The sequence below is a fragment of the Pan troglodytes genome, chromosome 2 (genome assembly GCF_028858775.2).
Source record: "Pan troglodytes isolate AG18354 chromosome 2, NHGRI_mPanTro3-v2.0_pri, whole genome shotgun sequence".
Classification (NCBI taxonomy): Eukaryota; Metazoa; Chordata; class Mammalia; order Primates; family Hominidae; genus Pan; species Pan troglodytes.
The window spans coordinates 201,239,731-201,263,817 of NC_086015.1; the positions used below are offsets into that span (position 1 = coordinate 201,239,731).

The 24,087-nt window shown below is 37.3% G+C and overlaps 1 protein-coding gene, 1 non-coding gene and 1 pseudogene across 11 annotated transcripts in view; all 3 read right to left on the reverse strand.

The window, feature by feature from the left end:
• Positions 1 to 24,087, reverse strand: part of LOC104005937 (putative ankyrin repeat domain-containing protein 19) — a 55,677-nt gene that overhangs the window by 23,044 nt on the left and 8,546 nt on the right. For 4 of the 10 annotated variants that reach the window (XM_063806562.1, XM_054682569.2, XM_054682571.2 and 1 more), the window contains 2 exons: positions 16,131 to 16,201; positions 11,694 to 11,777 (listed from right to left, as the gene is read on the reverse strand). Coding sequence is in view for 2 of the 10 variants with exons in the window: in XM_054682571.2 (XP_054538546.1) it covers positions 16,190 to 16,201 (12 nt within the window). In the remaining 8 variants the exon portion in view is untranslated. Of the gene's footprint in view, positions 1 to 11,693; positions 11,778 to 14,368; positions 16,202 to 18,161; positions 18,216 to 22,419; positions 22,487 to 24,087 lie in introns of those variants that run through there. The other 6 variants (XM_063806563.1, XM_063806561.1, XM_063806560.1 and 3 more) reach the window with 4 other exon arrangements.
• LOC112208609 (ankyrin repeat domain-containing protein 18B-like) lies at positions 10,836 to 13,506 on the reverse strand (annotated as a pseudogene).
• Positions 23,608 to 23,712, reverse strand: LOC112208765 (U6 spliceosomal RNA). Its single transcript, XR_002943339.1, has one exon. It is a non-coding gene; the product is annotated as a U6 spliceosomal RNA (small nuclear RNA).

Below are 24,087 nucleotides of genomic sequence, written 5' to 3' on the forward strand. Positions count from 1 at the left end.
GGCTGCACATAGAGGGAGATCATGGGACTGGCCCAGGAAACCATACTTCTCTCCTAGGCCCCAGGGCCTGTGACAGCAAGGGCTGCTGTAAATGTCTCTGAAATGACTTCAAGGCCTTTTTCCTATTGTCTTGGCTATTAGCACTGGACTCCTTTTTATGCAAATTTCTGAACCCTTCCAGAATTTTTCCCCTGAAAATCAGCTTTTCTTTTTGACCAATTGGCCAGGCTGCAAATTTTCCAAACTTTTGAGTTTGCTTCTCATTTAATATAAGAGTTGGGACTCATTTAATATAAGTCTGAATCAGAGGTCATTGCCTCGGTCACACATAAAAGCACAGGCTGTTTGATGCAGACAGGACACATCTTGAGCTTTGCTGCCTAGAAGTTCATTCCACCAGACATGCACTAAGTCATCACCCTCAAGTTCAAAGTTTCACAGTGCGGACGGCAAGTCATCCAGGTGCCGAGGCAAGAGACCGAGGGCACGAGCTGTTCCAGTATAATAAAATATATAAAACAACAAGAGTTATACTAGATCTAGATCATAGACATGATTATCTATGAATATCATTCATCATTAGTTTGTAGCAATGACTCTTTATTCCAATATTATAATAATCCTCGCTCTATAATCATAACCTAGGAAAAGCCAGGCCATACAGAGACAGGAGCTGAGGGCACATAGTGAGAAGTGACCGAAGACAAGAGTGCGAGCTTTTCTGTCATGCCCGGACAGGGCCACCAGAGGGCTCCTTGGTCTAGCGGTGACGCCAGCGTCTGGGAAGACGCCCGTTGCCAAGCGGACTGTGGTCTAGCGGTAGCATCTGTGTCAAGGAAAAACACCCACTACTTAGCAGACCAGGAAAGGGAGTCTCCCTTTCCCCGGGGGAGTTTAGAGAAGATTCTACTCCTCCACCTCTTGTGGAGGGCCTGACTGATGTCAGGCCCACCCGCAGTTATCCGGAGGCCTAACCGTCTCCCTGTGATGCTGTGCTTCAGTGGTCACGCTCCTAGTCCGCTTTCATTTTCCACCCTGTACACCTGGCTCTGCCTTTTAGATAACAGTAGCAAAATTAGTGAAAGTACTAAAAGTCTCTAATATGCAGAAATAATGGTGTAAGCTGTCTCTCTCTCTCCCGCTCTCTCTCTGCCTTGGCTGCCAGGCAGGGAAGGGCCCCCTGTCCAGTGGACACATGACCCACGTGACCTTACCTATCATTGGAGATGGCTCACACTCATTATCCTGCCCCTTTTGCTTTGTATCCCATAAATAACAGTGCAGCCAGGCATTCAGGGCCACTACCAGTCTCCGCATCTTGGTGGTAGTGGTCCCCTGGACCCAGCTGTCTTTTCTTTTATCTCTTTGTCTTGTGTCTTCATTTCTACACTTTCTCGTCTCCACATATGGGAGAAAACCCACCGACCCTGTAGGCTGGAGCCTACATCACAGATCTCCAGGGCAGGGTCGCCGTGAAGCCATGTTCTCTGCTACAGCAAATCAAAAGTACCCTTGGCTTCTGTTCCTAGTAAGTTCCTCATTTTCATCTGAGACCTTCTAAGTCTGGCCTTTACTGTCCATTTTCCTGTCAGGCTTTTGATCACAAGTATTTAACAATTCTTTACAAAGATCCAAACTTTCCCTCATCTTCCTGTCTTCAAAGCCCTCCAAACTCTCCTGACCTCTGTTTGCTAGCCCCTTCTGAACTTGCTTCTGCATTATCAGCTATCTTTGTTGCAGCCTGGCAATGTGGTAAAGGAAGACAAGTCCATTTTGAGGGGGAAAATTCAAGAAGCCTTCAGATACTTGAATGAAAAGAAGCTGAGTGCTGATTGTCAAGACAACAGGGAAAAGGCCTTGAAGACATCTGATAGCTCCACTTTGCAGTACTAATATTCTCTATGATCATAAAGAAAAGAGCTTTAATCAGCCCATGATTCTGCAGGACTCAGGAAGCCACCCAATCATACCAGAATATCAAGGGGCAATGAGACGAAGGAGGTGGCACACCCTATTATACAACCAGATCTCCTGAGAAAAAGGAAACAGGCAGTTTTAGAAAAAAAGGAAAGGGGCAGAGATATGTGTTGACGTAAAGACTTTGAAGAAGAGATCTAGAGATCTTTCCTGACAAAATGTCAACAAAATGAAAGATATGCAGAACCATGTAGAGAAAGGCAATGACAGAAAAATGTTCATTAGAATCAGAAAACCAACTTAAGTGCTCAGTAAATAAATAGAAAAGTAGCTGTGTTCAGGGCTTCAAAGACACATTCCATTTAAAAAAAAATCTGTGATCAAAACATGAATGCTCATTTTACTCTTTTTAAGTTATGCATATATTTATATATATATAAAATTTATTTCTGTAAGACAGAAGTTTAATAGCATGTATACTTCATGTATACAACAGAAGGGCCCATGTAAAATGAGTAAATTTCCATGATATGTTTTATATTTAAAAGAAAAAGAGGCAGAAACAAAATACAAGCTACATATCAAGATAAATTTTGATGTTAAAGAATGACACGAATAGGTCTCCTTTAAAGAATTTGAATGCAGCAGAGAAGGGTACTGCAAAAGAAAGATGACCAAAGACAGCAAAAATATCTTCAGAAATTATCATTGAAACTAGATAATGAAGAGTGCAGTTGACATTACATGTCCAAGGCTTTGTCATTATTGTTTTCAAAATCATTAAAGAATAAATGGCTGGGTGCAGTGGCTCACACCAACTTTTTGAGACCCAGGTGGGCAGATCACAAGGTCAGGAGTTCGAGACCAGCCTGACCAACATGGTGAAACTCCATCTCTACTAAAAATACAAAAATTAGCCAGGTGTGGCGGTGCGTGCCTGTAATCCCAGCTACTCAGGAGGCTGAGGCCAGAGAAATGCTTGAACCCGGGAGGTGGAGGTTGCAGTGAGCAGAGAATGCACCATTGCACCCCAGCCTGGGTGAAAGACTCAGACTCTGTCTCAAAAAAAAAAAAAAAAAAAAAAAGAAGCGTAGCATTTTGGCATTCAAAAAAATTTCAGATTGTGTTGTTTCTTTTTTTATATGTTTTTAATATAAATTTTTTCATCCCAACCTTGCCCCAGCAGCTCAGCTGACTCCCGCCCCCATGACGCGCATGCCTATAATGTTGTGAGTTTCCAAAATGCATTTTAAAATAGATTTCGTTTAATTATGAAAATGCAGACATAAAATGAATTTGTATCTAGGTTTTAATCAAGTAATATTAGAGTTAAGTCAATTAATAAATGATTAAAATGTTCTACAATATGAAAACCATACCCAGATGCCTCTTCCTCTAATTCATGATTTTTCTTCCTTATTTGATCCACATTATACTCCAGTGATGATATTAACTCAAAAAAAGTTTTCTTAATTCTTCATTTTCTTCTTCAGGCTTGAAAAAGAAAGTGTTGCAATAAACATGCACACCTATGTTTATTCCAACACTTTCTTTTTCAAGCCTGAAGAAGAAAATGAAGAATTAAGAAAACTTTTTGAGTTAATATCTTATTCACAGTAGCAAAGACTTGGAACCAACCCAAATGTCCAACAATGACAGACTGGATTAAGAAAATGTGGCACATATACACCATGGAATACTATGTAGCCATAAAAAGTGATGAGTTCATGTCCTTTGTAGGGACATGGATGAAGCTGGAAACCATCATCTCAGCAAACTATCGCAAGAACAAAAAACCAAACACCACATGTTCTCACTCATAGGTGGGAATTGAACAATGAGAATACATGGACACAGGAAGGGGAACATCACACTCTGGGGACTGTTGTGGGGTGGGGGAGGGGGGAGGGATAGCATTGGGAGATATACCTAATGCTAAATGATGAGTTAATGGGTGCAGCACACCAACATGGCACATGTATACATATGTAACAAACCTGCACGTTGTGCACATGTACCCTAAAACTTAAAGTATAATAATAAAAAAATTTTAAAAAGCCTTTTCTTTGGCAATAGTTTTAGATTATTCTAGGTTGCAGATAGTACAGAGAGTTCTTGTATAACCCTCACCTGGTTTCCTCTAATGTTAACATTTTACATAACAATGGTACATTTGTTGAAATTAACATTGGTACATTACTATTAACTAAACTCCAGACTTTATTCATAAAAAAAAAAGAAAGAAAAAAAAGAAAGTGTTTAAAATTATTTTTGTAAAATCTAGAGACCCTGTTCTATCTTAAAAATGTTATTTCTCATAAGTTGATGAATAATATGTATTTAGGCAGGTGTATAAAGCACATTTTATAAACCTGATGCCAATAAGGACAGATTTCAAAAATAGACGCTTTTCTTAAAACAGCTAAAAATGATTTATACTTTCATCATTATCTTTTCTGAAATTTAAGCTGCCAAAAATGAGGGTTAAAAGTGGGGGTTTTTACACATAAAATACTAAGGGTTAGTAAAAAAAAAAAAAGAGTAGTTATATTTACATTTTAGTTTTTAAAGATGCTTTAGAAACATTGTCATTAATAGTTAAAGATATTCCAAGTTTTGTTAAATTACATCTTACTAAGATGATTTTTAGAAAACTCTTATCTAGTTCCCATTACATGTTTTATCCTCATCTGTCTTCAGGCTGATCTAAATATTCTCTGTTAGTATTCACCCATAGATTTCAGTTTTTTCCCTTTCTCTTAATCATTTCTCTTTAAATAAAGATTTTTTCTATAATAAAAACATAACTTTTGTCTACTTTTTGTAGATTTTCTATTATCCTGCTTCTCCCCTTCCATTGGACTCTATGACACATGGTCTCATCCAGAGATCTATTTTTCATCACTTATTGTGTTTTTTATACCGCAATCTGATTTTTAAATAATTCCAATAAAAAAGTGCAAGGGTCATGAAGGACTTTATCCTGCTTTACTCAGTAGCAACTGTGAGTAGACCAAATGCTCCCTCTGCTCCTCTGAACCCACTTTATTTCTAAATGCAGCAACCTCTGATGTTCAGTCCTATTCCTTTCTATTCCTGTTTTTTTGTTTTTTGTTTTTTTGTTTTTGTTTTTTTTTTTTGAGACGGAGTCTTGCACTGTTGTCCAGGCTGGAGTGCAGTGGCGTGATCTCCGCTCGCTGCAACCTCCGCCTCCCAGGTTCAAGCGATTCTCCTGCCTCAGCCTCCCACGTAGCTGGGATTACAGGTGCCCACCACCATGCCTGGCTAATTTTTTGTATTTTTAGTAGAGACGGGGTTTCACCATGTTGGCCAGGTTGGTCTTGAACTCCTGACCTCATGATCTGCCCACCTCGGCCTCCCAAAGTGCTGGGATTACAGGCGTGAGCCACCACGCCCAGCCACTATTCCTCTTTTAAATTCTCTCAGGACTCCTAAAATCTCAAAATTTTGACCCAGATTCCCTAATCTACATTTCCAGCTCTGACCTTCTTCTTGAGGCCTCTTCTTTCTAGTACACATATTATAGACAATATTCTCAACCACACACTCAGACATTGCCACTTGGTGCAGGTTACTTTTGTAGATAGTGAATCATGTATTTTATGTTGATTCTTATTGATGTTACTGTGCATATAGTGTTATTTTCTAATCTTGAAGGGGGATCGTCTCACCCTTAGGATATTGACCAGCATACTTTGTCCTTTTTTTTCTTTTCTTTTTTTTGAGATGGAATCACACTCTGTCATCCAGGCTGGAGTGCAGTGGCAACATCTTAGCTCACTACAACTTCCACCTCTTGGGTTCAAGTAATTCTCCTGCCTCAGCCTCCCAAGTAGCTGGGACAGAGGTGCACACCACCATTCCTGGCTAATTTTTATATTTTTAGTAGAGACAGGGTTTCACCATATTGGCCAGACTGTTCTTGAACTCCTGACCTCCGGTAATCCACCTACCTTGCCCTCCCAAAGTGCTGGGATTACAGGCTGAGCCACCACACCCGGCCCTTTTTTTCTTTTATAATGAAAACTTTCCCATGAGAATCAGATGGTCTATTATTTGCCTTTGTTTTCTTGTGAAGAATTTCCTTTCCATAGAGATATGGCATGATGAAAGTCTTGTTCTAAAGATTCTTTTGGGGGACACTCAATGATATCACTGGGAAGCTCCAGTCAAGTAGAGGTCTCCCTTCTTCCCAATCGAGATTCTTCAACTCAAAATGGTGCCCACCAAATGTCTTAATCCAGGTAGTCTCTTGCTGAGAAATTAATGAAATAAGAATCTTCTGAAGAAGTTAGAGGCTATTGACTGAGATGGCTTAAAGCTGTCCCTTATTAAATGTTTTACTCCCAAGGCAGAGATCAAAGTGGCTAATAATTCTATGCCTGATGTCTAACTCACTTCTATGGGAATCTATACAAAACGTTTTATTTATGAGAGAGAGTCTCGCTCTGTTACCCAGGTGGCCTGACCACTGCTCACTGCAGCCTCAATATCCCGAGCTCAAGTGACCCTCCTACCACAGCTTCCCAATGTAGCTAGGACTATAGGCACGCACCCCTATGCCTCAGATAACTGTTAAAATTTTTTTTTTGGTAGAAGCAGGGTCTCACTTGTATTGTGCTGGCTGGTCTCAAATTCCTGGGCTCAAGCACTGTTCCTGCCTCAGCCTCTCAAAGTGCTAGGATTACTGGCATGAGCCACCTCACCCAACCAGGTGTTTCGTGGAATGGTTTGAGAGGCAGTATCTACACAGAAGCCAGAAGGTCTGTGTCTGAATCCCAGCTCTACCAGATACTAGCTGTGTGACTTGAGCAAATTAACTTTCTGTGTCTCTGGTTCTTTATCTATGAAATGGAGAGAATAATACCATCTACTTCACTGGGATGTTGGGAAGATTAAACCAGGGACTGACATGAAGCCCTTAGGAAAGTACATGGTGCATGGAGAGCTACAGATAAGATTTGCTTAGAAGCACTTAGAAGAGTACATGGCACATAGTGAGCTACCGATAATATTTGCTATTAGCATAATAATTTTTACTGTTTTTTATATCTTGACAATTGTATGTGTTAGGCAGGTGGCATTCCAATGGAAGTGGTCTCCTATAGCTGCACTGAGTCATTCTTCACACTACTGAAAATGGCAGCAAATGGGGAGGGGGAGCATATAATTTATAGCTTACTTTTCTCTCTGTATGACTCAGTGGGCAACAGTCACATATGTACTACAATGTAAATAGCACCTCCTGGATTGAGTAGTACATAACCGACATGACCAGCAGAGACAGGCTGAGCCACGGAGCTGAAAACCCTGGACTCTACTGCTAAAGCAAGGCTTCCGAATCAACTTCCTCCCAGCAGCTGTTGCTGTGGCACTGCTTTCACGAGCGCTCTGCTGAGCGCTAGGATTAAGGGGCTGTGCTGTCAATCGTCAGACAAGCTGCAGCCAGAAGTGTTCAGCTGACAAACGCAGCCATCCAGGAATACAGTTCCGTCTACACAGTGAAGGAAGGCAAATTTAGATTCCTTTTCCATACTGAGAAAAACATGAGCATTGGATTGAACAATTCTCCTCTATTAGACTAATTGGTTTTCATTTCATATTTAATTGCTAAAAACACACTTAGAACAAAAGATTTACTGTGTCAGTGTCTCAAAGAAGAAATAATTGGTATGGTACATTTTGTTCTATGCTGAAATCTGCCAAGCTAAAATATTTTCAATTTATACAAGGATAGGTGACATGCATGTCATATATTATTTTCCCTTTAATCAAATTTATGATGAGACAAAATTATCTTCCATTAAAATTAAAGCCATGTAAAATCAAGGGCTAAGTTGTTCTGCAGACTGGGCAACAAGCGCTGAGTCGTAAGGTGAATGAGAGTCAGAGCAGGCAGAGAAAGCTTCATGAAGAGGAAATTGCCTGCCAGGTCTGAATGAATGAGGCTAGATGAGCAGAAACTGAGAAGGCAGGAAGGACAGCATGGGTAAAACTAGTGCTGAAATCTGCTCAATTAACTCTGAGGATAAAGTACAGTGGCAGGGAATTAAAAACATATGTCCATATAATAACCTGTAAATGAATGTTCACAGCAGCTGTTTTCATAATAGCCAAAAAGTGGAAACAACCTAAAGGTCCATCAACTGATGAATGAATGGAAAACTGGTGTAGCTGTGAAATAGACTGTTATTTGACAATAAGAAGAAATAAACTACTGATATGTGCTACAACATGGATAAAATTCTGAAAACATTATGCTAAGTGAAAGAGCCAGTTAGAAAGGACTTCATATTGTATGACCCTATTTATGTAAAATATGCAGACCACGCAAATCTTTGGAGACAAAAGCAGAAGGTGGTTGCCTGCAACTGGGGTAGGTGGAGAGACACGGAGAAGGGTTGCAATCACGGCTAAGAGACGTGGGGTTGCTTCTCAGAGTGGTGAAAATGTTCTAGCATTGATTGTGGTGATGGTTACACAACGCTGTGAACACACTAACAGACACTGAGATGTACATTTTAAATGGTTGAACTGTATGACATGTGAATTATCTCTCGGTGAAACTTTTTAAAATCCAATGGTAGGATCAAGGTAATTTTCTCAACTCTCTATTTTAGATGTACATACTCTATCAGATCTGAATATTTCTATGCCATTACAGTATATTTTAAATGAAAGGGAGATGAAGGCAATGCCTAACTTTTCAAGTAGTTTGTAAATTAACCTAAAACATGTGCATTTCAAAGAACAGTATGATGGCCTTTCTGTACAAGTTAACCTAGAATCTATGAAATGAATAGGCACAGCTTCTGTGTCCATTCATGAAAGTGAAGAAATAAGATCAACTTTCTGGAACATTCCATTAAACACTCTCCTCTGACTTAATCTGGCTTGCCTCACCAGGGCAATAAGGAAATTATCTAAAAATACTGTTTAACAGGAAAAAAGCCAATTTTCTGTGAGGAATGATGTATAATTCTCAACTTTCCCAAGAGAAAATATTGTAAAACGTATGCAATTATTTTTCAAAATGGCAGAATAAAAGCCAGAGTTTAAGAAATAAGTGCATTATAAAGGTAATAAAATGGTAATAATTAATTATAATAAAAATAAAAAATCAAGCTGTCCACTGAAATTAGTATCCTAAAACAGTTTATATTATTCAACCAGCTACAGATTAACTGTCGACATGTTAAATTCCATACATATTTGACTTCCTACTTGAAATATAATTTCTTCCTTGAAGCCCATGTCTCATCCAAATTAATATGACAATGTGATGTACCTTCCAATGGAGACTCTGACATAGGAAATTTTTTAAGATGACTGGCCAGTTGTTCTTGAGGTTACCTTACAGTCTCCTGATAAAATATTTTTGTTATTAATTTTATAAATTGCCTTATTATTAAATTATGTTAATATTTCACTCTAACATGCATACTTTGAAAATTATTACCACACACATGGATTAGCTTTCTTTTTCTCATATGTATACATTCTCCTATATTACTGAATTCAGTGAGGAACATAGAAGGTGTTGTCTTCCTGCCAAATTGGTATTCTCTTACATGACAGATTGATTCAGCCCACTATTCATTCATCTCAGACCCTCAACTCAACCTGAGTTCCTCACACATTCAGTCACCTGTTCAAATCCTTCCAACAGATTCCTATCTCAGAGTAAAAGTAAAATTCCAACGGCCTTCAAGTCCCCAGATAACATGGCCTCTACCTCCCTCCCTGAGCTCAGCTCCTACAACTCTGTCCCATACTCACTTCATTCCCACTCTACATGAACTCTGCCACCCCTCATTAGTCTGAAAATGGAGATTCAATGTCAAACTCACAAATCACAGACAGCTACAAGTATCTTTGTACTGGACAAAGTTATATCCAAATGACAGTCATTGAGACTTGAAATGTAAATTATGAGCTAATGATTAATAAAAATATTCAAAGTAAATTATAAATACCTACCAGTGGGAACATTAAATCAAATATTTTTTGCTAAAATTTACCACATTTATTCCAAATTGTGATTTTATAACAAGTAGATGTCTTTAAAATATTAAGTGGTCAGAAAAATACATAATGTGAGACTGACATATTTTCAGACTTAAGTCACATTGATATGAATCAAAATAAAGTTATGCCAACTAAAATACATAAAAGAGCCACTGAAGGAAAAGCACCACAACACAGAGCAACACACTTCAGTTCATCTGGGAAATCTAGAACTAAGTGTCAAAGTGGCTCACTTAATTGAATCTTAATTTCAAAATACTTATTTCAGGTACAAGATATCAATTTATCTGCTTCATTATGGTCTTAAAATGTGACAACATAAAGACATTAAATTTATTATTTCAGCAGTATAAGACTACATACTGTATGAACATTACTCTGTAGCTACTAAAATTTCATAGGTGACATAATGTGTTTACTCAAAGGAAAGTATCTGTCAGCTCTACCTTTTATTTCCTGGAAACAAGGTATGTTTCCAAGCTGATACAGTAAACATATTTTTTTGGTTTTTTATTAAAACAGCTTTGCTAAAATATGATTTACATACTACAGAATTTATCTGTTTTAACATACAGTTCAAAGATTTTTAGTAAATTTACCAGTCGTGCAGTCATCTTTACAATCCAGCTTTAGAACATCTTCATCACTCCAGGATGATCCCTCATGCCCATCAGCAGTCACGACCCATTTCCAGCCCCAGCCCTACAGAAACATTCATCTTCTTTCTGTCCCTATACATGTCTTTTCTGGATGTTTCATGTTAATGGAATTATACAGTATGGTAAATACATTTTCATCTATTTATTATTATATTGAACTAGATTCAACATATAGCCACAATGAAATGTTTAAATCTTCTTTCTGGAAGGTTAAATATATTTATCTTTCTTCATACTTACTTCTCCTTCTCCTTCTTCTTTTACATACTGAAACAGTTTTTCTTTTATAGAATTATATTCATTCATTAGTTTCTTATTTTTCTCTTCTACAAGATCTTTCCACTCTCAAGACAGCCTCCTTGGATATTAATTACTATCTCTTTATCATTGCCTTCCTTATGAGCACCCTCTAGTTGTCGTTGAAGCAAGAGACTTTCACATTCTAGTTGACATAGTCTCCCCTCTACACAGTTGTGCTTTCTGGTGGATCGACTCCTTTAGCTTCCTCATTTGGATGAATCTGCTCCATTTCCTTTATTCGATGCTGTGCTTGCCTTTGGTCCATCTGTACACTTTCTAAAGCCAATGTCTTTTCCCTGAGAGCATCTCTTGTCTCATGGAGCTTACCTTTTAAGGTATTGAACTTCATCTGAGCTTTAGAAAATTGTTCAGTAAGCAACTCATTTTTATCTTTTAGTTGAGAAACAGTAGAACTTATTTTTTTATGTACAGAAAAATTATGTGCTCTCTGTAAAACAAGTTCTAGGTCTTTCGTTTCTAAACTTTCATTGTGCTCATTTATAGCAGCAGCCAGCCTAGAATGGAAGAATTCAACTTCAGCTTCCAGTCCATCTGTGTGGTGTTCTTCCTTCTCCAATTTTGAATTCAGCCTTGTATTCTCAGCTTTGAGGCCATTAAGCTGTTGACAATACTGGGACATCGTTTTTGTTGTCATTTCCTCATTGAGTCTTGCACTTTTTTCAAAGTTAGCATTTATTTCTCTAATACTCTTAATTTCCTGAATATATTCCTTTTCCTTTTTGAGACTGTCATTTTTTATTGTGTATTATTCCCGTTTGAGTGTGGCAATATCTCCCTTCAATATGCAATTTGTATATATCACATCCTTCTTTTTTCTATAACTTTGAAAATCTTAAATAAAACAAAAGAAATTTTCAGCTAGCACTCAATAAAATAACATATCATGGTTATCTCTGAAGTGAAAGAACAACCTGTACATTCATGCAATTAAAAGTTGCTGTAAGTGGATATCCAACTGGAGAAAAAGTTGAAGCAAAACCTTGAACCTTAAAGAGCATAAATTTCAAAAAGTTCAAAACTTTATTTGAAGTCAATGAATCCATAAAACTAAAAACACACACATACACACTGGAGAACTGTTAAGAATATCAGAATTGGAAAAGCCTTTCTCTGAATTACAACAAACTCAAAGCATAAAGTAAAATATTAACAAATTTGACTAAATTAAAATATTGGAAAAAGGAAATTGCATCTATACTCTGATATCTAACCCAGATACCACCCTGTAGTAAGAGCTTTACCTCCACGTGTATTTGGACAGATAAAATTTCTCAAAGTTTTAGAAGTTCTGTTTCCCTGATAATATTCTATTGTGATTTGACTCAACATTTTTAGTCAGTTATAAGAATTTCATTTACTAAATCATAAATCTAGACATTGTACTAAGCACTTCTACGTACATACATTGATGAATTTATTATCACAATTCTTAAAAAGAGAGGTTAAAAATATAAGCAAGCTGCAGGATGTTCCCAGGGCTTCTGACTCTACTTCTAGTTCTCCACCAGATCACAGTTACTTCTGTGGTGTAAATATATCAACACAAAAACAGAGAAACAAAAAGACACAGACATAAAATGTGTCTTCTGTCTTTGTCACCTGGATTCTCCATGAAATAGCCAGATTGAGAGGAGGTGACCTTGTGGGGCTTCAGAAACAGAAAAGAAGCTTTCCCTGTTCTGCACTAAGCTGTTATTTTCCCCACTGCCTTTTATCCTTATTTTTTCACTTGGATCCTGGGATATCAAAAAAGTGAAGGTGCTCACTGAAATAGAGGAACCAAAGTTTAGCACAACTCAAGGAGCAGAGTGACACTGCTGAGTTGCTAGTGCAGAATCCTAGAAAATGAGATGTTCCCCAAGTTTACATTCAATCACCACAAAAGTTTATAGCTGGAAGATATACAGAATAGTTGTCTACTCTAGCCCCATTATCTACTTGATAATAGAAGTAAAACCAAGAAATATTAAATAATTCACCCAAAGCTCCTAAGGTGGCATTACCTAGCACTTCATGGCACCAAAAGGGAAGATACAATTACATATTGCTGCATTACATAAATTACCAGATAAATATATCAAATTAGTCAAATAAATTAAAAGTGTGACTTTGGCAAAGCAATTTAATGCCTCAGAGGATGGCAGGAGGCCTCATCTGCTTTTAAGAAAATCTCTAGATTTTTGTCTATCTTTAGAACACAATGTATAGAACTCAGCTTTCCACTATAGAGTCAAATGATAAATATTTGGCTGAGAAGTTATGCTACTTACATGATAAAATCATACATGTCAAAACTTACCATATTTTATTAAACAACATAATGTAAAAGTGTGATTCAACAGAAACATTGGAGAGTGGTGATTTTTTTTAAATATGCAAAAGTATATGTATTTGTTTCCAAAAATATTTAAAATGGCCATTATGGAATTATAAGTTTAAACAGCTTGAGTCAGACAAATAAACTTGCATGCATGAAAGCACATTAAACAGACGTCTTTGGCTGATAATATTTGTTACAAGTCTCCAGGCTAGATACATTTTCATGTCTCTTCTCAGTCATTGTTTCCCTCCCATCGTGTTACCATTTTATCATTTAAATAAATGTAATTCATCTTTAAATGAATACAGTAAGAAGAATCTAGAGCTTATTTCTTTAGCAATTTTCTTTATGTTTAGCTGATTCAGAAGGTCACATGGTATATGGCTAAACTATTTTCCCAGCCCATGTGCCACTTGGAAGACTGATAGTGAGACTCAGGTTGACTAATGAACAAAGACTATGAGAGTGTTTTCCAGAACTGTCATTTAGATAGCAGCACTGATCTACTTAGACACATAATTATGCATTTAGATAACCACACTGTAACTAGACACATGAGATTTTCTTGAGTAGAAAACCAGAATGAATCAGATAATTTATAAAAAGAGAAGCAGCAAGTGAACCTCTTTCTTTTTATAGTTGAGCTTTCTTTCTTCAAAGCCAGGAACGCTACTTGTAACATGCCCACCTCATTCTTAAGCCTTTGCATATCTTGCTGTAAGTCTTCTTCTAGATATGCTTTTGATGTTCTGTCACTATGGGGTGGAGAATAACTCACATTTTCTCATGCAGGTTTCATGCTTTTATAGCTATTAGCAGTGGGACTGTCTTATGTGGCTCCCTGAAACATACTTGCCAGTCATCTTCTAAGCTTTAGAAGAGCTTCTAAGTTCCATATGGCTTGTGGAACAAGTGCTTACTGGATTTTTGTTTTTGTAAGTGTCTGTAACAGCAGAAATACTGTGGCTTTCTATCTGTATCACATGCTTCATTTCTTTAGAGTAAACAAACCACAAATCAAACAGACTTTTTGGATCTCTAGACTGAGGCCAATGTCTAATGTCTAATTTCCAATTAACGGTATTTTGGTTTATATTTTTTTGTCATTTGCATATCAAACTCTTGGTCCTCTTTCATTTCAACCATAACTACTGGCTTCCCTAATTTTTCAATTTCTGTATCATTACAACAATTCTCTTCATCTCTGAGAAACAGGCTACATGTCTGGTTAGTTACAAGTTTTACAGTCTGATTTATTTTCATTTGAATAAAGCTTAGAAGATGACTGGCAGGTGTGTTTGAGGGACCCAGAGTATAAATACAATGAAAAGACAGGTTTGTGATGTTCTCCTTCTGTTCAGGCAATGCCTGGGATACTACAGAGTTCGACACTCCAAGATGCATCTGCTTCCTTGCAGTCAGGGATATGATTCATTGGGTTAGAGGGCACTTCCTTTAATTTTGTCCCTCTTTAGAGTTACTATGTAAGAGCTCTTCCTCAGGACAAACAGTAATTTTGGATTTTTCAAAACTTTCACCAATTTTCAGTTGAACTTTCTTGTAATTAATTTTAAAGGAAGCCTTGAATATACAGATAAACACTCTTTATCACAATTCTTACTCAGTTCTGGTTCTTGAGACATTTTTTTGCAGGTGCAAAAGTGGAAAATTAATTTGCTTGTTTTGTTTCTCAGATGTCTTTTCTGTTAGGGTGCATGTTTTAAAATTAACTTTATTCTGAATTAAGTACGAATAAAAAAATAGAAAATAATTAAAATGTAACTGTAAAACTTAATCTATGTTTTGCTATCCCTAAGTTACTGGATTATAACTAAGAAGTAAAAAATAGTTTGCCTTGGCTTAACATAGGAGAAAAACATGAACCAGCAAGCTTAACTCTCACTGTTAGTTTGGACTAAACTTAATTCATTATGAATTAAATCTGCCAGAAATGGGCTCACAGATGATATGTAGTATTCTAAAGGCTTTCTCTCTTAAAAGGATTTTGACCTCAGGATACCATAAATAGTGAACCCCTACAGTAAATTCATATTTCTGAAGATTAACTGGAGAGTAGGCAAATGCTAAACTATTAGAAGCCAAAATGAACACCAATCAGAAAGAGAATAAAATTTTTAGATTCTACTTCAAATGCTATACTGTAATATGAGTGTTATCTAGATAGATTATCCACTTATATCCAGTTCTAATATACTCTAAGTCCCACTAGTGACAATGGATTAAAATATTTTAATAACATTTACTATTTATACTAAAATAAGAAGGTTATTGTTTGTACCCTGATACCAAAGTCCCATTCTGGAAGTCATAATTCTCTTAATAGGCAGCTGGGTTGATTTTATGACCCCATTCTCTCCCTGAACATAGACACTGAAGGCAACCAGAGACCAAAAAACAGAAGTCTTTAACCTCAGCACTGGTGACCAGCAACATAAAACTGCAGAGTTTGAACCACTAGCAACAATGACTCCTTTAACACGAGTTGAACTCAGTGGCCATCACTGTTAAATTGTTCATAATTTCTCTTGCTTAGTAATACAACTCAATTTTTGATGTTACTTTCTTTATCATGAAGAAGCTTATAAAAGTAAAAGAGCAAAGAGACTTCTGGAAATTTCTGGCCTCAATTCCAAGGGTACAGATAGCTATGAGTTACTGCAGACTGTAAGGATACTTTAAATTTTATAACTGGCTAAAATGTTTTAAAATTAAGTAAGAAATTATGATCTGTCTGTTGGATTCTAAAAGGATAGTCTAAAAGGTCACTTCTTTTGGACTATGCTGTGTTATTAAAGAAAAACCAACCAACCAATATTAAACCAGAAATTTAAATTGTTACATACCTCTGGCTGTTTATTTTCACTTCTTTCAAGCGTTTCTTGCTTTTCCTCTGAAGCCACTTTTAAGTCGTGTTCTGCAGACAAATCCATATGTTTAGTTAAAATGAATGACTTAGAACACTTAAAGACTATAATCTTTATAAAAATGGATACAAAATAACATATACTTTTATTTTATAAATGGAGAGTTTAAATGAAGCTTAATGTTTACTGGAATATTTACATTTTAAAGAAATACTTCTAATTATCTAAAACCTCAACAAACCACTTAAGGAGACACTAGATATCAGCAGGTTCAAGCCATGCAAAAGTCTCAGGGTCACCCACCAATTATTCCACGCAAAATAAATAAGCAAAACTGCTGGAAACAAAGTAAAATTTAAAAATATAGTAAAAACATAGAAAGTAATACTTTATTCTCTACTTCATAATAGTATCTTTTCAACAACATGCTAAGTGAGTTGTTATTTACTAATAATTTGCAAAATTTTGTTACCATTATACCTTTATTAGTGTATATCCTGATTTTTACATCTGAAATGTTTTCCTCTACTATTCTGACAAATTTATTTTCGTGTTTCAAGACTCTGAATGTAGGCTGGGCACAGTAGCTCACACCTGTAATCTCAGCACTTTGGAAGGCCCAGGAAGGAGAACTGCTCCAAGCCAAGAGTTTAAGAGCAGCCTGGAGACCATAGTGAAGCCCTGACTCTACAGAAAATTTGCCACGCATGGTGGTGTGTGCCTGTAGTCCCAGCTACTCAAAAGGTTGAGGTGAGAGGATCCCTTAAGCCCAGGAGTTTGAGTTTGCAGTGAATCTCGATCATGCCATTGCACTCCACCCTGGGTGACAGAGTAAGAACTTGTTGCGAAAAACAGAAAAAGAAAAAAGAAAAAATGACTCAGAATGCTATGTGAAGTCCTCCTTGAATCTGGCTATCTTTCTCCACGTACACAGGCGTCTCCTTCCTTGGGGCTCCCTTAGTACGTTGTCAAGTTTTCTAGTGTCACTCCACCATCTGAACTGCACATCATGTCTTTGCATGTCTATCCCCTTTGCTGCTAGACTGTAGCAATCATCTTCGTATAAACAGTCTTGATTTTACTAGATATTCCTGGAGTTCCTGCTAAGTGGTAGGCACTGGGGTTTACATAACGGGAATAAAAGCCATCGGGGATGGCTTTTCTAGAGACCACGCCTGAGCTGAGACTTAGACAGAGAGGCTCACCAGATTAAAGGAGGCAGAGGGCAGGAAAGGTAGCACATGCCAGGCAGCGGCAAGAGAGGGAGAGAAGCTTCCCAGGGTATATTTGTCTACATGAGAGGGATGGTGATGGGGGCATTACCAGCAGCTCAGTAATGCCAGAAAAAAAGAGCAGACAGAGAAGGGGCTGCAGATGGAGATTTGGGCAGAAGCCAGTTTCTGAAAGCCTTATATAAACCAACAATTATTGTCATTTCTTAAATTTTTTTTAAAAGCAAAATAAATTTAAAAAGCATAATTCCAAGAAAAAGACCAACATTTTATTTTATCTTATCTTATTTGACTTTATTTTTTATCAGAGATGGGGTCTTACTCTGCCACCCAGGCTACAGTGTAATGTTGCTATCATAGCTAACTGCAGCCTCAAACTTCGAGGCTCAAGCAGTTCTCCTGCTTCAGCCTCCCAAGTAGCTGGGATTACAGGTGCAGAACACCACACCCAGCAACATTAAAAAAAAATAGACATGGGGTCTCGCTATGTTGCCCAGGCTGCTGGACCTCCTGGCCTCAAGGGATCCTTCTGTCTCAGCCTCTAACACTGCTGGGATTACAGGCAGGAGCCACCATTCCCGGCAACACCAATATTTTCAAATGAATAAACTGGAGCTCCATCATTTTATTTTATCATGGATGGGTGAAAACCTTGTAATAAGACATATGTACTCCATGGATTTGTGACAAGGAAACTATAGCATTAATTATGGCTGAAGCTTCCCTTGTCTCCCAGTCGCTTTACATGGTTAAGAGTAGAGACACATAAGTGTCTTACCTTTTGCACCTTCTTCTCCTTTTTACAAATTTGCAGGCTTCATAGCTGTTGTTTCTGTCAAACGTGCAAGTTGTTAGATATTCCTTCTGCAAAACATCACCACTCTGCCTCCTTACATGGCAAAGTTTCAGTCGCTCTGCATGCTTACCCTAAATCCCATCCATGTTTCAGAAGCTTGTGCTCATCACCACAAATTTAAAGGTGGATGGCATCTCACGAACATAATAAATACCTAGTAAATAATAACTACACGCTCCCAGGTGACATCTATCCTCCATCAATCCTCTACATAAGGGGTCAGCACACTGCAGACCACAGGCCAAATCCTGCCTACCATATGTTTTTTCTCAATAAAGTTTTATGAGAGTACAGTTGGGCCTGCTCACTGACATGCTACCTGTGACTGCTTTCACACACAATGGCAGGGTTGAGTAGCTACAACAGAGACCACATGGCCTTCAGCTGCTTAAATCTTTCTTGAAAAGAGACAGAGAGAGACCACATGGTCTAAAATATTTCCTACTCGGCCCTTTACAGAAAAAGCATGCCAATCCCTGAACAGAATGCCCTAATTCTCAAATCTAATCTAATGCCTCCCCGGCTCACCATTTTCCAATGAATTTCTAGACCAAACACTGCTGGCTCCCTATCCAAGAGCAGTTCCTTATTGTTTCTTGCTGGAGAAACACAAATCTATTTGGATATTTATTATCCCAATACCCCTCCCCAGCTTCAAAAGAGAAATGATTATTCTAAGCTAATCACATTTGCTTTCCCAGTGCCTGGTTTAGGAATGAGCATGTGGTGTGACCCAGCCAATAAAATATTACAAAAAGGGCCAGGCACGGTGGCTCATGCCTGTAATCCCAGCACTTTGGGAGGCTGAGGTGGGCAGATCACAACATCAAGAGCTCAAGACCATCCTGGTCAACATGGTGAAACCCCATCTCTACTACAAATACAAAAATTAGCTGGGTGTGGTGGCACGCACCTGTAGTCCCAGCTACTTGGGAGGTTGAGCCAGGAGAATCGCTTGAACCTGGGAGGTGGAGGGTGCAGTGGGCCAAGATCATGCCATTGCACTCCAGCCTGGTGACAGAGTGAGACTCTGTCTCCAAAAAAAAAAAAAAAAAAAAAAAAAAAAAAAAATTACAAAAAGTCCCCTGCATACTTCTGGGTTTTCTCCCAATTTAATGACACATGTGAAGAAAAGCAGCCCTTGTGAGAACATGATGTTTGGAGCTGTTGCTAAGTAGCCAACCATGAAAGGGGAAATGAACAAGATACTGCCAACATTGTAGCTGAAAGAGGAACAAGTGGGACCCAATTATATCACTGGACAATCAAAACAAGTCTGGTTCTTACGGTTTTGGCCACGGTTAGTTAGGTCTTCTAGTATTTGCAGCCAAAAGCATTCTACCTGAGAAGTTTCCCCTGGCCTACAGGATAAGATCTACTCATTTCTATACTATTAAAAGTCTTTTATTAAACTTGTTTCTAGACACAGGTCAAACAACAACAACAACAAAGTCTTTGCTAAGCTTGCCTTCACTGGCACATACTGAACATAATACATAATAACTATAAGCTATTTCCACCTCATTACCAACCACTCCTATACACTTTTTTTGCACTAGTAAATTTGAACTGCTCACAAACGCTACAAAGCTCACTCAGGTGTCTTACATTTTGAAATTGCTCCTCCTTTTCTAAAACTTTCGTTCTTCGTGGCTGCTGCTTCTGTCAAACATGCAACTTGTTAGATATTCCTTCTGCCAAGCATCATCCCTCTGCCTCCTTATTGGCAAAGTTCCACTCACTCTGCATGCTTACCCTAAATCTGACCCAGATTTTAGAAGCTTGCATTCATCACCACAAATGTAAAAGTGCCTGGCACATACTGAACATAATGCATACATAATAAATTATAACAATAAGCTCCCAGATGACATTGGACACACAGTAAGCACTACATAAGGTAGTAAATAAAATAAATGACAATGGTATTCACAATCTCCTAAGTGTATTTTTAAAATGTATTTTGTAACATTGGAAAAATGCTTAGTCCACTAAAGACACATGATAGTTATTTTTTAATTGGAAAAATGTATGAATGAATTAAAATATTTTTTCTTAAAAATTCTGGTTAAACACAAAAATTAAATAGTTATCTGTATTCTATTATGAGCACCTTAAAGACAAAAACTATTCAATTCCATCTTTGTCTGCTGCAATTTGCCAAACCTAACTTATAGAAGTAGTTTGATAAATATGTACTAAATTAATGGTGTCTTTATACAGTTTAGATTGTACAATGCATTAGGTGTTATATTTTTGTTACTGTGAACCATTTTTATAATTTTATTATAATTTTTTGAGCCTAGAGTTTGGCTAATGGAATATTTATTAAGATCATCTTTTGCCTAATGGTAACAGAGCATTTTTTTTTTTTTTTGAGATGGAGTCTTGAGTCTTGCTCTGTCACCCAGGCTGGAGTGCAGTGGCACAATCTTAGCTCACTGCAATCTCCACCTCCTGGGTTCAAGCAATTCTCTTGGCTTAGCCTCCCAAGTAGTTGGGATTACAGGTGCCTGCCCTCATGCCTGGCTAATTTTTGTATTTTTAGTAGAGATGGAGTTTCACCATGTTGGTTAGGCTGGTCTCAAACTCCTGACCTCAAGTGATATACCTGCCTCAGCCTCCCAAAGTGCTGGGATTACAGGCATAAGCCACCATGCCCAGCCTGGTAACAGAGTCTCTTGTTCTAACAAAATTAATATTATTATGATAATTGTCCAGCACATTTTTAAAAACAGCTTGTTCTAAGAAGTGAATATATCTCATGAGGTTCCAACCTATGGAGAATGAGGAAAAAAATAGACCTTGTTTGTAGAAGAATATGTAACATAACTTCTGCTTCTTGTAAAGGAATTACTTTCCCATCTTCTGCATTCAATAGGTATCTTCAAAAATAATCTCCTATTTGTATGGGTGCACACTGGCTCAGTTTTATGGTCCTTATTGCCATTTGTTTATGGTATCAGAAAGGGATTTTTGAGTTCCCAGTTCTAAAGATAGTTACTTTCTTAGTGACACAAATTCCTGTGTAATACAGTTGACTCTTGAACAACAAGAGTTTGAACTGCAGGGGCCCACTTATATGTAGATTTTTCTTCTGCCTCTGCAACCCAGAGACAGCAAAACCAACCTTTTTTCTTCTTCCTCAGCCTAATCAACCTGAAGATGATGAAGATGAAGACCTTTGGGAGGACTCACTTCTGCCCTATGAATAGTAAGTACGTTTTTTTCTTTTCTATGATTTTCTTTATAACAGCTTCATTTCTCTAGCTTACTTTATTGTACAAACATAGTATATAACAATGCAGCACATACCAAATATGCGTTCATGGACTGCTTGTGTTATCAGCAAGGCTTCCAGTCAATGGTAGGCCATTAGTTAAGTTTGGAAGGAGTCAAAGTTATACTCAGATTTTCAACTGCACAGGGATCAGAGCCCCTAACTGCCACATTATTCAAGAATCAACTATAATTAATATTTATTTACTAAATACAAACCATTTATTATAAAAATTAAATAGAAGATCCATTTGCATCAAAAGTCCAATTTGTAATGATGTGATTATAGAGGAAAATACAACATACTAACTTAAAAATCTAATTTCTTATTTATATTAATACAAAAATATCATGTCGAATTTCAGGGAACATAAGTAGGTAAATGCATTGTTTTCAGACAATACTGTGAGATTATGAATTAGCTACAACTAACTTCTTAACTCTGAATTCTAAACTAAATAAATTAAATTTAAAAAATTTATATACATATATATTTTAAACTGCTCTTTTATGATTAAAACTATGTAATCTTACTTTTTTTTTTTTTTTTGGAGATAGAGTCTTGTTTTTTTATCCAGGCTGGAGTGCAGTGGTGTGATCTCAGCTCACTGCAACCTCCACCTCCTGGGTTCAAGTGATTCTCCTGCCTCAGCCTCCTGAGTAGCTGGGATTACAGGTGCCTGCCACCACGCCCAGCTAATTTTTGTATTTTTAGTAGAGATGGGTTTTGCCATGTTAGCCAGGCTGGTCTCAAACTCCTGACCTCAGGTGATCCACCTGCCTTGGCCTCCCAAAGTGCTGGGATTACAGGCATGACCCATCATGCCTGGCCTGTAATCTTACTTTTTAAAATCAATAAGACCACCAAGAGAAATGAGAAATTGACTAAAAGAAGTCCTACCTTAATTGTCATTTTGAAGATGATTTTAAAGTACTTATTTTTATGTTCCAAAATTTGTTGTTGAATGCTATGCATAATAAATGTAATAAATAAAATTACTATTTTAATACTGACATGAAAAATATTTACCAACTATGTTAAATTCTTAAAGCATTTCAGACAATATCAGAGCTAATATCAGAACCCTAATGTCCTATACACTTTAAAATTTTAAGCTCTATAAACTTACTAAGCTTCTAATTAAAGAAGAAAAACATGAAGTACTCATAAACTGAGAGAAGCATAGCCCAGTAAATTAATTCTAGTTAGCTTAACATCCTGGAAAGTGTCCTGCACTCAGAATAAGTCCTCACTTTGTAACCAATAGGTATTTTGTTTTCAGACCAGTTGCTTCTCTTAGGCTCCATGGCTTTTTCTAAAAAATAAGGATTTTACTACCTCACTTCACTAGGCTGTTAGGAGGATGTAATGAGATAACATGTTTAAATATTCAGAGAAATAGTAAAGCAATGGAATAATTTATTCTTGAACTGTATTGCTGAAACAATTTTGGAATCTCAAAACCTGATGGGTGTTTTTTCATAGGTTCTAATATTTGAATGTCACAGTTTTCAGAAAATGTTATTAAGTGCTAATTTTGGTTATTAGTTCTATTCATTGTGGCTTGTAGTTCAGAGCATTTTAGCTAATTCATAACTTGTAACTAAATTTATATATAAATATATTATTATCTCATTAAAATAGATTACCTAATTGTTCCCTATTACTGAGCTCATCAATCACACCAAGGGCAGAAAACTAATAAATATCAAAACCTGGCTTGGACAACTACCATTCCTTCTCTACCTCCTCAAACTCGGAGCCAGCAGGTCTGTGTTAGAGGCTGCATCTTCTTGGTCCTCTCCAACTGACATACAAGACAAAACCTGCTTGTCTTGTTTTTCGGTTCCATGAAAGAGATGCAAGTTGACGTTTCCTCATTTCCAAGTCATGGACTAACAACATGTTTGCATGTAACATCCCATATGTTACTCAGCGCTGTTCTCATTTCACAGATCACCTTACGTGAATACTTTTATAATAACAGTAACAACAATTTCAATATTGGATGTCTCCTGTTTTGGTCTGACTTGCACTGTTTCCTTGGAGCTAGTTAACAAATAGTCAAATGACCTTCTGGGGACTGTGCAAAATGTGGAATGCTTGCTGAATTTGTGTGCCATCCTTAGGCAGCAGCCATGCTTATCTGCTCTGTGTTGATCCAATCTTAGAATATACGCTGCTGAAACAAGTATAAAGCCCTGTTTTATACATGGATACTCATGAGTCATGGATGAGGCTTAGCTCTGTTAAATCCAAATTACCTAGTTTATATACGATAATTCTATTGAATGACTTCCTGTGAGGTAGAATTTTTAAATATTTTAAAAACTTGAGGTAGAGATGCAAGTAGCCTGAGAGATTTTCGTTGTTATGGAAACACATTACTTGAGGGGCCAACTGAAAATTGGTGCCCACTACTCTATTGCAGGATAATGTGGAACCTTCTGCTATCTAACAAAAGCTGCTACACAGGACAGAAAAAAGCCTCAAGGTACAGACGTGATAACAAAAGGGAAAGGGACCTCTGATCTCTTCCTGCCACATTATTTGAATGTCCCTGACTGC